This window comes from Neopsephotus bourkii, unplaced genomic scaffold (genome assembly GCF_033783945.1).
Source record: "Neopsephotus bourkii isolate Nb327-2 ecotype Australia unplaced genomic scaffold, CSIRO-AGI_Nbou_v1 NB_1080, whole genome shotgun sequence".
NCBI classification, from domain to species: Eukaryota; Metazoa; Chordata; class Aves; order Psittaciformes; family Psittacidae; genus Neopsephotus; species Neopsephotus bourkii.
Window position 1 is genome coordinate 2,404,598 of NW_026901568.1, and position 15,480 is coordinate 2,420,077.

The 15,480-nt window shown below is 37.7% G+C and overlaps 1 protein-coding gene and 2 long non-coding RNA genes across 4 annotated transcripts in view; 2 read left to right on the plus strand and 1 right to left on the minus strand.

Moving 5' to 3' along the window:
- The window catches only part of LOC133216988 (uncharacterized), a 146,443-nt gene extending 143,852 nt beyond the window's left edge, over positions 1 to 2,591 (plus strand). The window contains exons 8-9 of the long non-coding RNA XR_009726777.1: positions 880 to 979; positions 2,178 to 2,591. This is a non-coding gene — a long non-coding RNA (uncharacterized LOC133216988). The remainder of the gene's footprint in view (positions 1 to 879; positions 980 to 2,177) is intronic.
- A 1,558-nt stretch (positions 2,592 to 4,149) lies between these two features.
- LOC133216990 (uncharacterized) lies at positions 4,150 to 8,618 on the plus strand. Its single transcript, XR_009726780.1, has 2 exons — positions 4,150 to 4,569; positions 7,754 to 8,618. It is a non-coding gene; the product is annotated as an uncharacterized LOC133216990 (long non-coding RNA).
- Positions 7,704 to 15,480, minus strand: part of LOC133216989 (contactin-3-like) — a 104,683-nt gene continuing 96,906 nt past the window's right edge. For both annotated transcript variants that reach the window (XM_061362114.1, XM_061362115.1), the window contains exons 16-21: positions 14,770 to 15,004; positions 14,478 to 14,593; positions 13,689 to 13,875; positions 10,256 to 10,368; positions 8,464 to 8,632; positions 7,704 to 7,871 (exon numbers count right to left, since the gene is read on the minus strand). In XM_061362114.1, coding sequence (XP_061218098.1) covers positions 7,771 to 7,871; positions 8,464 to 8,632; positions 10,256 to 10,368; positions 13,689 to 13,875; positions 14,478 to 14,593; positions 14,770 to 15,004 — 921 coding nt within the window. In that variant the 3' untranslated portion in view covers positions 7,704 to 7,770. The remainder of the gene's footprint in view (positions 7,872 to 8,463; positions 8,633 to 10,255; positions 10,369 to 13,688; positions 13,876 to 14,477; positions 14,594 to 14,769; positions 15,005 to 15,480) is intronic.

Sequence of the window (15,480 nt, forward strand, 5' to 3'; positions counted from 1 at the left end):
GCTATGCTGCGTGCTCCTTCTCTGCCCATTGCACATGCAGCCATTCCACCCAGCTGCAAATAATGGAGCCTCTGGCTCTGCTGTTTCTCCATGTGGGTGCCCATCTTTGAATGGGATTTCAGCATCTATTTGATGAAATACATGTAGCGGTGTCAGGTACTGCTGCGCTAAACCCGGCCCAAATCTGAAAGCAGATAATCAAAGTGCTTTAGCAAAGATGGTCAACCTTGTGAATGTGAATGAGTGGAGAATACTCTAAAATTGGATTCTCCAATTAGAATTACTCTATTAGAATTAAATTAGAATACTCTAATGCTTGGGTTGGTAGACAAAGATTAGTATTCGCTGGAAATGAAAGAGAAGGGACACTTTGCATAATTCATAACTGAGAAGGATTCCTGTTAAAAATTAAGAAGATTTTACTGGAATTACTTTTATCTGTCCTTACGTTTGTGGCTGGAGTTCCAGCTGACGGCTGTGGGCTGTGCTGGCAGGGCAGTGAACAGTCTTTCCAAAAGAAAATTTTAGGATAACTTCAAACTCCCTCGAGAAGAGGTTGATTCTAGTCTTCACCTGTTTGTAGAGATGGGAGGAAAAGAAGCAAGCAGTGTGTAGTTAAAAACATTTAAATAACAGTAAAAATGATTATACAGAAGATATAATAGTAGCGACTTTGTTATTTGGCAGTACTTTGAGCAGAGAGAACTATATAGCAGAAGTTCTGCCTTGGTCCTCCTTTTGTTTCGAAGGGCTGATCGATCAAAGCTTGCTGAAACTGGGGTAAGGGTTTCATTAGCCTTGGATCAGGTCCTCAGCACTGGATACTCTGGTTGCGTGAAAATAGGTAATTAATATTGCTTTATTTTTCATGTTTCCAAGGCAACACAGAACCCCCAGACACTGTTTTCCAGTACATGAGCAGAAGCTTTTGGCTGCAGCAGAAGAGTTCCCCTCTGTCTTGTATGAAGCTGCTGTAAAGGTACCAAAGCCATATTTTCTGTTATAGTCAATTTACATCCTACATCCAAAAAGTAATGTCAGTCAGATGCAGCTGATGAACTGATCTGTTCTCACTGCAGAACAGCTCATTCAATCAGCTGAGAGCTCTGCTGTTCAAATAGATAATTGATGTTGTGACAAGTGTAACTTTAACTGCCTCAGTTTGGTGGCAATGTTAGGAATTGTGACTACAATTAAATTATTTGCCTGCTTTAACCATGACCCTCCTCAGATTGATAATGAGAGCAGCTCTTGTTAAACACATGTCCCTTTTGATAGACTCCTTTTACAGGTCTTCAGTTGGGAAAAGTAATTTATTATTTGTATCATAGAGGGAATGAAAGAGAGGGATTTCCCTTATTTTCTCTGTTTTCCTTTTATGTCTTTAGCTGATGGAACAGGTCATTGCTTGTGTTCCAGCATAAAACTGAAAGATCCTCTAAAAACGAAGTCCCCCAGGAGACTAATCCCAATGAATGAGTTTCCTGCCTGTCAATACTCCTTCTAAATTAATGGGCATGGATAATGTATTTATATGCCCAAATCTCAGGAGCACTCACAGTACCTTCCCTGAGGTGACAAAAGAAATCAATTTGCCCTTCTATTTTGGGCTTCAGAGCAGTGAGTTCAGAATGCCTACAAGCAGTTCCCTACGTGTGCTCTGAAGTGCCCTGATGTACTGTAACTCTGTGTCCAAGACCCCTGAGTCTCAGAGCAGGAGGATGCTGCACGCAGTCACTCCGAGCACAGCTGCCAGTTGCTTTCATTCATAAGGCAGTGTTTTTATGTTTGCATTTTCATGGTTTGGTGGCTGGTTTCCAGTCCCACCTCTGACTAAGGGCATGTGAACCCTCCCTGGGTGCAGCTGGAGGATTCCCATCCTGCACCCTCAGCTGGTAATGGAGCACGGGAAGCAATTCAGTGTTCCTTCTCCACTTGCAGCTAAGTCATTCTGAATCCTGAGGGGAATGGGGTTTGGGAGGCTGGAAGCTATGTGGGCAGCCAGGAGCTGGAATGTTTCAGCAGTTGCTCTTTCCTGATGGATGGTTCTGGGATGTCTCTCTGCCCTAGGAGATGCTTTGAGTTTAAATTATCATGAACTGATTTAATGAACATCTTGGAAGTTACATCCTTTCTGTTGGTGCCTAATGGGATGCTTTTGGTTCTTCCTTTTTCAGCATTTGCCGATGCCTCAATGTTCTCCTGCCCAAGGGGAATTAATTGCCAAGATGGAATGAAGAGCACAGCACAGAGAACAGCATGGTCCAGGTCTCACAGGACTTATGCTTTTGAAGGGTAAGAACATAATCTTAGGTACATTGGGAAGAAAGTGTCTTAGTAACACTACATAGGGTTACTGGCATGTCTCATGTATTTGTGCATTAAGAGACTTTCAAAGATACTTCCTGATCTCAAGAAGATCAGCAAGCAGTTCAGAAAAAGAAATTTAATACCAAATGAGTTTATCAAGTTTTCTTGACCCCTAAGGGTGGGAAAAAGACAAAAGAAACGTGCACATGAGGTCTTGTGAAATTCTATTATGAAAACTCATTCACAAACTGAGAAGTCTCAAACCAGAGTGTTCAAAACCAAAGCAGATGAAAAGCGTGGTGTGTATTACGGCAGATATCACTGCAGACACTGCAACGTGGCAGTTAAAGCTGGTGTAGAGGACCTATGAGGAAAGGCGAGTGTCTGTCTATCAAAATGCCAACTCTTGAGGAGGAGAGCTTTTTGATGCACCTAACAAGGGGCAGGACAGAGTCAGTGGTCTGACAACATAGAACCACTGTCAGCAAGAGAAAAATATGAAAATAGACTAAAAATTGGTGACAGCCTGGGGCTGGTTTTTACTGCCAGTCTGTTTTTGTGGCAGGTGTATGCCCAGACAGACACATCTACTCTGAGACTGTCTCCTGGAGATACATGTGTTCCTCTTGGAAAGATGAGATGCTACCTGCTGGTCAGACCCACTGTGAGTGTCAGAAGAAGTGAGCAGTAGAGGCAAGACAGCGGCTGTGTGGGAGGAATGAAGGAGAGGATGCCACCAAGGAAGTGATGGCAGCAGCTCTGCATCCTGCAGCCAGCTGGTGCAGCAGTGACCAGTCCCACTGGCACTGTGGAGGTGTCCACATCCTTAGCTGACCTTGGGAAACACTTCCAAGCCAAAGATGAGACATTACTAGCACCTCTGAGAAACAGCTCCTACATGCACAGGGTGCAGGCAGGCTTTGCTTGCTGAAGCAGTTGAAATAGCTGTTAAATTTAGAAAAAGATAAATATCTATCCCTTTCTGTAGGGTTCACATCTTGCTTCCTGGTGAGATCCAGGCTGTATGCACACCAGGGAGGCAGCTATGAACTCTGAGAAGTCTTTGCAGAAAAGCTCTTCTCTGAGAGGGTAAGACTGGTATCTAGAGATACACTGAAGTGGTGTACTTTCCCCCCCATCATGTTGCAGCTTGCATATGTATGCATCAGATTGAAAGCAGTGCCTCTTATGAAACAGAATTAACACACATTCAGTTATATCTCTGCTAAATGTATCCTTTTTTATTGGTTTTCAGGAGTTCAAAGCATTAGCATAAAACAATCGAGGAGGTTGTTTTTCCTAAGAGAGTAAGTGCCTGTTTACAAACTCATTTTATTTTCACAATATTCCATTGTTACTTATTTCAGACAGAAGGCTGTCAGATTAATGCACTCCCTCATAACATATATAACCTGACAGGCACTGCCCATGTCTGCATTCCACCAGTGGAAGGCAAATTAAGTAGAAAATGTAAATCTCCAATATTTCTTAGGGCTAAAGTGATATTAGTTTTTAACTCATTTTGTATTCATAGAGGATCCTGTATGTTCACAACACATCTGATAAACTGTCCAAATAAAAAGTGTGGGTGTTTTAATTCTTATACCAGCTACCTCTGAGAAAGTCAGACTTTGGAAGCACCAGGAGGTGTCATTGAGACCCCTCTTATGAACAGTTGTCAGGTAAGAATGGAAAAATCACATTTTAAGCACAATAAACCCTTTAGAAAGCAAATCTTGGGAGAATAGAGGTGCAGGGTGAGAAACTTTGAACTTAAAATAACCTCACAAACAGCCCTTGCCCTCCAGACCTGTGCCAGCACAGCACACGTATTGCCTCTGGTACTGGCTTCCCACAGAAGCCATTCTGGCTTCCAGAGGAGGCATGCACAGTTGCAAGCATAGGTATTTTTTTAAGCTGTTTCAGTTCCTTTTTCTTTGGAGCATGTATCCAGCTGGTGGCACGACTCTTGTGTCTTTTCTCCTTTCCACAAGGACAGTTCGAGTTATTGTCCAAGAAACACCCAGCGGGTTGCCCAGTGTTGTGTTGCGCTTAGCTTGCAGAGGAATCCTGTGGATGCCTCTGTGGTGATGCTGCTGTAGGGGTGCAGCATGCACCTCTCACCCTACAGGAGCCAATGAAAGACTTGGCTCATCTGTCCTTGGGTTTGCCTGTCCCACTCCCCCCAGCTTCTGGCTTCGTGCTTTTGGAACCTCCAGTGTTACTGCCCAGCGTGGAGGAATACAGCTCCACTTCTAGGTATTGAAAAGAATATACTTTACAATAGTGTTTGTTTCCCTAAAATCTCTGACTCAGTCCAACTGTTCTTTCATACTGGATTTCGCATAATAGCAATTGTGATAAAATGTTGGCTATTTTTGGTGCAAGTACAAGAATGGCAGAAATACCCTCCCACCATCCACAGTTCCAGTCACACAAGTGATTGATGTGACTCACGTTTTTCATTAGTGTTGATTCTTTTTCTTTCTCCTCCTCAGGACTGAATTGCAAACCTTGGTTATTTACAGAAGCTGCTCTGGAAAAGCTTGCACATGGTATGCTCAGAAACGTCTCCCCTCATCCTTTACCAGCTCTTCACCTTTTCCTCTATCCTTTCCCAATGACAACTTACTTTGACTTACAGAATCAAGTCTGTGCTATTACCACAAATAAACATTGACCAAATTAACATAAGGTGATGGAACAGAGAGAGGTCAGCTTAATGGAAGACTAATCTAAACATAGGGCAAGGCTGGTGTCTACCAACAACCATCTGAAAGGTAAAACCCTCTTTACTTGGGAAAAGTTACTTCAGTCTTGCATATACACTTGTAAACGTGTTGAGATTGCCATTAACCCTTACTGCAGCATTTGGATCAGCTCCCTATTAGGTAGGTAGAAGCAATGCTCTAAAAGCTTGACGTATATATTCAGATTTGCCTGTGTTCCCAGTGAGAAGGTTTTAGTGCTAGGAAGCCTGGGGCTTTAAAATGGGAAGCTGCAGTATGTACAGAATGGGCAATTTGCAGGGGAAAACAGGCCATACAATTTAATACTAGAGAGTGAGGCACTAAATAAATTATTATAAAGGACTAACTCTTCAATATAATTACATACATTTTTTTTCGTTGTAAACAGTCTAATTGGATAGATGGGAAAGAAGTGGCTTTTTGTCCAGTGCTGCAAGCCTGCAGGCAGAGGAAAACCTTAGAAATTCACACACAGACTTTGGTCTCTGCCATGTGTCTGCCTCTGGGACAAGACTGGGATGTATTAACATCCTTACTTTTCCCTTCTCCCTCCTGCCCTGCTTTCTGTACAGGTAAGCCTGAGTATATGGGTTGGGATTTTAGTCTCTTTGCAGTAAAACTACCACAACAGAAGATCCTATGCTGCCAAGAAGCACCAGTTAGCAGAAATATCATGAAGATGCTGTAAGTATCATTTTTAGATGCAGTAAAGCCCATGTGTGGAAACACAGAATCCAAACAAGCAATAATACTTTGAAATATTTGAGTATCCCTCAATGTAATAAATATTTTATTAGAGTAATAGAAAAAAATGCATACAGATAACCATAGGATACACACACAACCAGAAGTTTAAGGATAAATTTCAAGCTTTTCAATATGAAACAAGGTACTTGGTACATATCTCATGGAGATATATAACTAGAAATTAACTAATACAATGTAAACTGTGTGAAAATGGTAATACAGGAACTTGGACTAGAATTTTGTGAAACAAGAATAGAAAGAGTCACCCTTTGTTGCATGAAACATAACTGTATACTTACTAGTAACACCTGTTTTTCCATCTCCCACCCACTCCCCCCCACCCCATTTGCAAGTGTCTGAAAACATCACTGGTTAGCCACATTGAAAAGCAACTATCCGTTTATAACTATGTATGTACAGTATATACAGATCTTGCTTACTTCAACAGTTAGCACGTATTTCCATCTGGATGTGATACTAATAAGGTAATTTGCTATTTGAATGCATATCAGGTATTTTTCTTTTCTACAGTGATACTGTAATTTCATTAATCCTGGTTCTCTCCCCTTATAGTTCTGTGTGTTGTAATAATACTGTGAGACTTTCTTTAAAAGGATATGGTTTTATGTCATATGAACACTTGTGCTCTGCCATGTATGTAGGCAGCTCTCTAAAAGGTGTCTCAAAGGCTGATTTGACTAAATTCACAACTATGGAAGTCAAATGGACCAGGTTTAATGTATCATTAATGTATTGCTATGAAAGAAAGCATAGATTTCTCCATAACAGCAAGCCTGAAGTGTCCTTGTGTGTTATTTTTTTATTATAACCTACAGTATTGCCACAAACTTACTATAATTGTATGACATTAATGGGGTGCATCAGAGTGCCAGACCAGGTGAAATATTCTGTATTAGTTAAAAAGCATCAGGAAGGGGAGTTATGAATGAGACACTGAATTTACAGTGTGGTGCAATACAGAAAAGAGCAAAATAATTCAGGGCTGCATATATTTGGAAGCACCACATGACAAAGTAGGGAGGTGGTAGTAATTCCTTTTTGTAAGGCCATGGTGCAACTGCATTTTAAGTAACGCTTACAACTGGGCACTTTTGTTAGTGAAATGCACTGGCAGGAGTTCAGAAAAGGGCAATAAAAATTATTCTGAAGTTGGGGGAATTTGGTTATGAATAAAGAACCTGGTTAAGAAATACAAGGTGGGGATATAAGTAACTAACTTCAAAATCTATTGATGGAGAGGAAGGTTAGGTGTTTGAAAAGGTACATAAATATATGCTGTGATAAAGCAGAGAGCTGTGAAACCATTTCGTAAGAGCAGTAGTGAAAGCCCTACCTCTCAAACATCCCAAAGTGGACTGTGCAGAACTAACAGCCATACTGTGATTTTTCTCTATCTATCTTCCAGCTTTGATTTCTTGCAGTATTTAGAATTACTTATAGAATGGGCAGTAGGAAAACTGATCCAAACCTTCTGGATTCTGACACTGGCTTAAGAACAGCTGCTTGGTGGATGTGTTTGTTACTATCTGATTGAAGTGCTGCCTCTGATTTCGTCTTTTGTATGTAGGATGATGTTATCCTAACAATGCAGATCCTACCCAAAACATTGTCACTGCAGAAATGGAGTTTCTCACTGAGCTAAGCTCTCCCCTGAAACTCTGACCACAGTGCCATTGCTCTCCCTCCCATTGTATCTGAAGTATGTAATATGTAAACTGCTTTGGTTCAAGTATTAAGGCATTTTAGATTCCTCTTTAAAGGATTTGCAAAACTTTACATGGTATTTTTACTTCAACCTACAGTGAAATACAAAGAATTTAAAAACACGTCAGGATAGAAGAAAAACATGCATTAAACACTGCAGGTTTCTTTTAAAAAAAAGCACTTTTCTGTAGTAACCAATTCCTTTTTTTTTTTCCCCCCAGCAAATGAAAATGTATCATCACAACACTGAATTAAGGGTCAAGGAAAATAGCACTGGAAAGAAGCTGGATACACTGAAGATACTCAAGACGGATGGACCGCAACCTCTTGCATCCATACCTGTGTCAAAGGAAAAAGGTATGAGTTAAATGGAAGCATGAGTTTTGTCTTTGCCAAACCAGTATTCTTTCTAGACACTAAGCAAAAAATTTTATTGTACATTTTTATTTCTGACAAGCAATGAAAATTTAGAATAGATTTACCAAAACTACAGTAAATATTGTAAAACTATAGAAATGCCTTGCAAAACACTGAAACTGTACAAATGATCCTTACTTTCAAGGTAATACTAAAAAAAAGGGTAAAAAAATCTAATGCTTTTAATACCAATCTACATTATAATTTACCAGTTCAATAAAAGGAAGTTTGCCATGCGTAAGTGCATGGAAAACCGTTAACTGCTTTTTTTTTTTTTATTACCTTATTGCCATACAACATCCAAGTATTCTTTTTTCTCCCCATCAATAAGTACTGAATTCATGCAAAGACAAGCTGTGACAGCTGCTGGGTGTCAACTGCACATTTAGTAATGATTCACTACACTAAGGCAGAGATGCATTTGTACTATGGCCAGTATAGAGAGGATTCTGTCATTGACTGGGGAGCCTATATAAGCAGCAACAAAATAATAAGAGATTCAGTTTTAACCTACTAGCTAGCCTGGGAATCAGGATCTGATCACTGCTAGTGCCATCTCCACCCTCCGTTGTTGCTTTTACTTCTATAATGTAATCTTCATTAAACTGGAGCACAAGTTCAGCTGTTGTCTTGTCTGTGTTCAGCACGTTCATATTGCTCTGACTGATGGTCCTGTACAAAACCTGCAATACAAGCAAAGAGCTGTAGTGTGACGTATCTTCCAGTAGGACCTGCCCTGCAATTTATATTTGTTTCTTAGAAACAAGGTTTCAGTCTTTAAAAAGATGGGGTAAGAGAAAAGATCTGATTTTTGGTTAACGTATATACTAGGGCAGAATTGCATTTAAAGAAAGAAGCTAACATCAATCAAGTACTTTTATTCTAACTTTAATAAAAAATAGCACAATGTATAATGACAACATATTATATTATTTCATTATATATTTTATATAATTTGTTGGGTTTTTAATTATAATTATTATTGTTATTATTAAATAATGTAACATAACAGGTGGTTGAGTCACTGGCCCAGGTTGCTCAGAGAAGCAGTGGCTGCCCCATCCTTGATAGTGCTCAAGGCCAGGCTGGATGGGGCTTAGAGCAGCCTGGTTTAGTGGAAGGTGTCCCTGCTTATAGCAGAGGAGTTGGAAATGGATGACCTTTAAGGTCTCTTCAAACCCAAACCATTCTATGATTCTGCTGACTACAAATAATATATTCTGTTAGAATACCTTGATGTATTGTTCTATAAATTATCCCACTGTTTGCAGTCTGTCATTATCTAGATCAGCTTCGTATCACCACTATGTAGTTTGGGAAGGAGGGAACTAATCAGTGTTACAGACTACTTTGGGTGATGCTCCCCAACTGCTTAATGACTACTCTGTCATGAAATTTCACTGCATTCAATGTCCTATGTAACTGGACTATGTAAATTCATTCAGTAAAATTAACCAGCTTTATAAAAATTCTGCTTATCCTTGTGTACTTAGCAATGTTTGTTATGCATACGGAACCTGAAATTGTTTTGGGAGGCAGAGTATGCAGTTTGAGACTCTTCATAGTGTGTTTTTTGGGTCAGCTACCATCTATGAAAGTAGATGGCTCATCTGAGCTGTAAACATGTTGTTCTTGCCCATACTACTCAGAACACTGTATTCAGATCTTCAGCATAACTCTTTTATGCAGGAATGTATCATGTAGGCTCCAACTGTATGCAGCTCTTGAAGAACATCCTTGCTATTCTCTTATATATGGCATTTAATTACTTGTATGTTTGTGCACCAGTCAGATCTAGAATAGATGGAGCAATGTATTAAGACGATGAGAATGTCCCACAGTAGGTATGAAGAGTTTAGAGTATCAGTTTGTTAAATGTGGTGCTAACATACTTGGCCAGCAGTGAGAATTATACCTATCACCTAAATTTTGGATTTACTTGGTTTCTTTGAAAATATTATACACTTGGATACATACATGTTACATGTGATAAGTACTGTTATATATGTTGTGCCAGTCAAGTGTTATATATCTGGTTAAGTGGAATCTCAAGAGCTGGCAACTATACCTGCAGCTCCCAGTTTTGTTTGTGTAAGGAGAAGCTATTAAGTGTACCACTAATGGTAAAAGAGCCACAGCCTGCGAGACATTGTTAGAACATGATGTAAAATCTATAAAAAGGAGACGGTACTGAAGTGGTTTAGATGTGGTATTGTGCATCCGCTGAACTTGCTGCCTTGAAAAGAGGCAAGAGTAAGCAAATTGTGGGTTGCTTTCATGCAGTTTTTGGGTCTGTTTTCACTTACCTTATACCCAGTCACTTCAGACTCATTCTCCATGGCTCTTACTTCTTCCCAGCTGAGGATTACTCTGGAGTCGGTGACATTCCACACAACATTCCCTGGTGGTTGACTGGGTGCTTCAAATAAACAGAGAATAAAAGCATGACTTTAATTTAATTGGTATCAGTGATTTATTAGCAAACAATAGTTGAGGTAATTTATTGTTACTTCATGTCGGATGCAAAAGCAACTCAAAGGCAGCCTTTGTAAACTTCCTGATTCAGAGACTACACTGAAAAAAAAACCCAGAAGGAAAGAAAACCAGAACGGCACATAGATGTTATTTCTGAAGTTGCATTATCCATTGATGATCCTTCATTAAATAGAGCCAATTATAAATTATTTGTTAGACAAATGTAGTCTTAGTGAGTATTCAAATCTACACAGGGCTGATTTACTGTAACATCTCTAATGTAAAAAACATCTGACAGATTTTTTTTGTTGTTTTAACTTGAGACATGATTTGAAATGCAGTTTGTACCATTTCTGTATCTGCAGTTTGAACAACAGTGGGCTTCGTCCAAGTACATCTATTTGGGTGTTTTGTTCATTAACAATCTATCTGAGACTGTAATTTTCAAGGGAAGCAGCATGCCTTTGGCTGTACAGTTTAAATACCTTGAAGTTACCTTTGCCTTCCCTGAGAGCTTGGCTAATATGAACCTCTTAAGATGCCTCAAGTTGGTTTCCCAGAAAACAGGTCATTTCAGTGACCCAATCAATGATTAAAATCTTTTCTAAATGCATTAAGGAAAACAATTTACTGTTGCTGTCACCTAGTGGAGGCAACCTGCTGCTTAGGTGGACTGTGCTACACTTTGATGCTGAAGGTTGCAGCATTTAACACTGACTGGTTTTAAACACCCTGTGCGTGTTCTTATGTTGTTTTTTTATTTTCCCTCTCTCTTCCCCCCCACCATGCTCCCCTCTTAAACTCTTTCCCACAGGTAGTTCCCTGCCTTCTTTCCTTGAGTAGTCAGATCAAAACCCACCTGATTGTATTTTATAAGACACACAACTTTTAAGAGTGAGACTCAATAGAACTATTCTAAAGTCAAATGACCACTCACAGGTATTTTTTTCTTGCAGCATTTTTGTTCTATATATGAAATAGGATTTAACTTGATGCACTAATAGCCACTTTCTGTAAATGTAAGTTTTTTTTTACATCTGAGCATTAAGTATTACAGCATATATGAATAGTTTTCACACTGAGATATTAAAGCTGAATTTCAAAAGAAGTGAGTCATTCTTTTAAATCCCCAAAATATTAATATGGTAACACAGTGCCTGTGATCTGTACAGAATGATAAACAAGTACCATTCTGTCACTAAGGACTAAACCAACTCAGATTAACTTACATTATTTAGAATATAGATAGATATGTATATCTAGAGTTTATATATATACATATGTAAACTCCAGATTTAACTCAGCTTAACTTACATTACCTAGAGTTTATATATGTATAAACTCTACATATATCTAGATTTCTGTATCTATATAAACTAGATATATATAGATACATGTGTATAAACTCTAGATAATACAACTTAATCTGAGTTAAATCTAGAGTTTATATATGTGTGTGTGCATATATATATGTATGTAAAAATTCTAGATAATGTTAAGTTAATCTGAGTTGGTTTAGTCCTTAGTGACAGAACGATACTTATATATAAGCATATATATGTTATCACATATAAACTCTAGAATGCATATATCTAGAGATACATATCTACATATAAACTCTAGCTTTAACTCTGATTAATTTACATGATCTAGGATTTATATATATATCTATATAAACTCTAGATATCTGTATATATCCATATCTATCTATGTATATAGATATAAAGCTATATATCTAGATATCTAGAGTTTATATATATATAAGAACTCTAGATATATCCAGATATCTAGAGATAGCTTTATATCTATATACATAGATAGATATGGATATTTAGATAGATATCTAGAGTTTATAGATCTAAGTTTAAATATATATAGATATATATAAACATATATAAACCCTAGATCATGTAAATTAATCTGAGTTAAATCTAGAGTTTATATATAAATATACATGGAACATATCTATATCTAGATATATAGATATATATGAGCATATATAAACTGTAGAAAATTGAAAATAATCTGTTGGTTTACTCCTTAGTGACAGAATTATACTTGTTATCATACATGAACTCTAAAGTTTATATATATATTTTTATAAACTATATATCTATATATATCTGTACCTATTTATATCTACATATATCTAGATATGAGTTTTTAAATATAAACTCTAGATTAATCTGAGTTCATAGTCCTTAGTGACAGAATACTTATCATATATAAACATGTTACCATATATAAAATCTATATATATGTCTAGAGTTTATATATAAAAACTCTATATATAAAAGAAGTCTAGATTTAACTCAGATTAATTTACGTTACCTAGACTTTATATATATAGATATATTTAAACTCTAGATATAGATATCTAGAGATACAGTCTATATCTATATATAGATGTATATAGGTATAGAGATCTATATACAGATATAAGTTTATATATAGATACAAATATAGATATCTAAAAATCTATATATCTCTATATATTTTATATATATAATAACTCTAGATAAGTTAATCTGAGTTCGTTTAGTCCTTTGTGACAGAATGATACTTGGTTTTGCATATTATATCTGATCAAATAGCTTATTTCATAAATACTGAGGATGTAACTACTTTGGTAGAAGGATTTTAATGACTATTCCAAGGAATTTGACCTTTCAGACAGATTTAATTGTAGGCTCTTCTGAGCCTGACAGAAATACTTCAAGATTGATGACCCTGATTCTGAGCTGTATTACAATACAACAGCATACTGAAAATATTTCCATTTGTAGAAAATTAGTGTAGCCTTTGACAATCTGTTCTTTAGCTGAATTTCTCCTTAATAGTAAAAGTTTTGATTCTTCAAGAGGAAACAATGGACATAAAGGATTGCATTTCAATGGCCATGTGCTAGAGAAAACCCTGAAAAATTCAGGAAGTCTCTGTTGTTGTTTTTTTTCCTTCCATATAACATAAATTTTTCTTTTAAAATTATTTTAGTCACTACAAGAACAATAAAGGGTCAATGCAGAAATTCTGGATCTTCAGCTCCCAGCTCAACTGGCACTGTTGAGTTTTACTTACTCATCCTGCTTAAGTCACAGAAAGTAGAAAATAGAAGACCTGCACTTGACTGAATTTTGTAACTACCTCCTCTTGTCTGTATGAAAATTTAGGTGACTTACACATGTTGTGATTCATATTATTTTTCATTTCCAGCAAGTGCTAACACTTTTATGTCTCTCTGCACTTGAAATTCAAGATACTTACGTGTCTTTTTTGTGGTAGCATTTACTGTGGCACTGAAAGGACCTGCTCCAGCACTGTTGTAAGCACGGACAGCTGTGTAGTATACTAAGTTGCTCTTCAAACCTGTTATTCTTACTGATGTCTCATTCCCTGCAGCTTTTACTCTGTTTGAAGATTCTTCTTTTTCACCATTATTCCAGTACCTAACCTAGTAGATATAAACCAAAACCATGTAAAATCTTGCATCGAATGGACCATTCATCCACAGCACTGCATTTGACTCTTTAAGTGCCTTTTTTTCTCAGCTGAAAAAGGCAGAAATACATTCAAAGTTCAGAAATGCTTACTGAGTAAAAAAATAAATTCTTATCCATCTGCTTCTAACACTTGCTGTTCTTTCAGTGTGACGGCAGGAAAAAGGAAACTGATCTATTACATGCTGCTTGAATTAAACAGTGACAGGAGGAAAACCATTACTTTATCTTAAAAAGTAAACACGTTAAAACTGTTTTGAAACAGAAACCTGTACCTGAAAACATAGTTTCTCTGGAAGTAATTCTGAAAGAATGTCAATTTGAAAATACTGTCAGACAGATGTATGGCTATCGGCACAGAAAGCAAAACCCAGTTTCATTCTGTGTTCTTTGGTTTCAAAGATACTTGGAAGAAAATATCTTCATTCTGGGTGTAGGGGGAGCAGTAAGGAAGCACAGCATCTGTTAATGTATTGTACATTTGTGCTGCTGTCCTTCAGCCCGCATGACCCTTCTGGCTCCTTTAGAAATGGGATTGTGTTTTAAACGAGCTTACCTCATAGCCAAGTAACCTTCCACTACTCATCTTCCAAGGAATGGCTGTCCAGGAAACCTCAATGACTGAGGATGACAGACTGGTCGCAGATACACCGGAGGGTGCTACGCTAGGCTCTGTATTCAGAAATCAATAAATGAGAGGTGACCAGCAGCACCAGTGACTGTAGAAATAAACATATCTGTATTCAAACTGATCTAATTTCTATTAACTGTTGCTGGATTCTCTGATGAAACATCTCAGATTAAATATCTGGAAGTAACTCAGTCTGGAGATAACTCAATCCACATACCTTCTTCAGCTGAAAAAACAGTGGTCACTGAACTAAACGGCCCTTCTCCTTTATTGTTATAGACACCAACTTTGACTTCATACGGTGAAAAGGGCAGGATGCTTTCATTCCTAAAGACGTATCTTGGTGTGTCAGGAGAGGTGACCACAGTCTGTATCCAAGTTGTGGTGCCAAACGGGCGGAAGGCAACAACATAGCCAAATCCTTCTCCATTTTGTAACTCTTCAGGGATGGGCTGTGAGAAAAGCAGCAGATGACATTAAATTTGTGATAGAACATCCACCACTGAACATGTTTGGCAGAAAGAAAGTACTGACAAACATACATGATAGTAACCAGGTTCTGGTACTGCATTTGGGATCTTGCCCATCAGCAAATTAGCTCTGATACTGCAGAGCAAAACGTGTTCCTTTAAACCTAGTTTAAGGTTTGCATTCCAGTAAGAGAACGACTTTCAGGTATATTCCTTGTTTTCACTAAGCAGCCTGGTTTAAGACGCTCTTCAATAACTACAGTTTGGGTTTTTTTTCAATTTCACAATCCATACTTCTTAAAAAATGAATAATTAATTACTGAGTCAACTCTTACAGAATCCTTTATATAGTGGCATATAATATCCTCTAATGTGATAAAGACTAGATAGATAGATAGCCACACAGAGTAGTCAATGTTAGTAACAGAATGCTAACATTTTTAACGCATTAAGGCAGG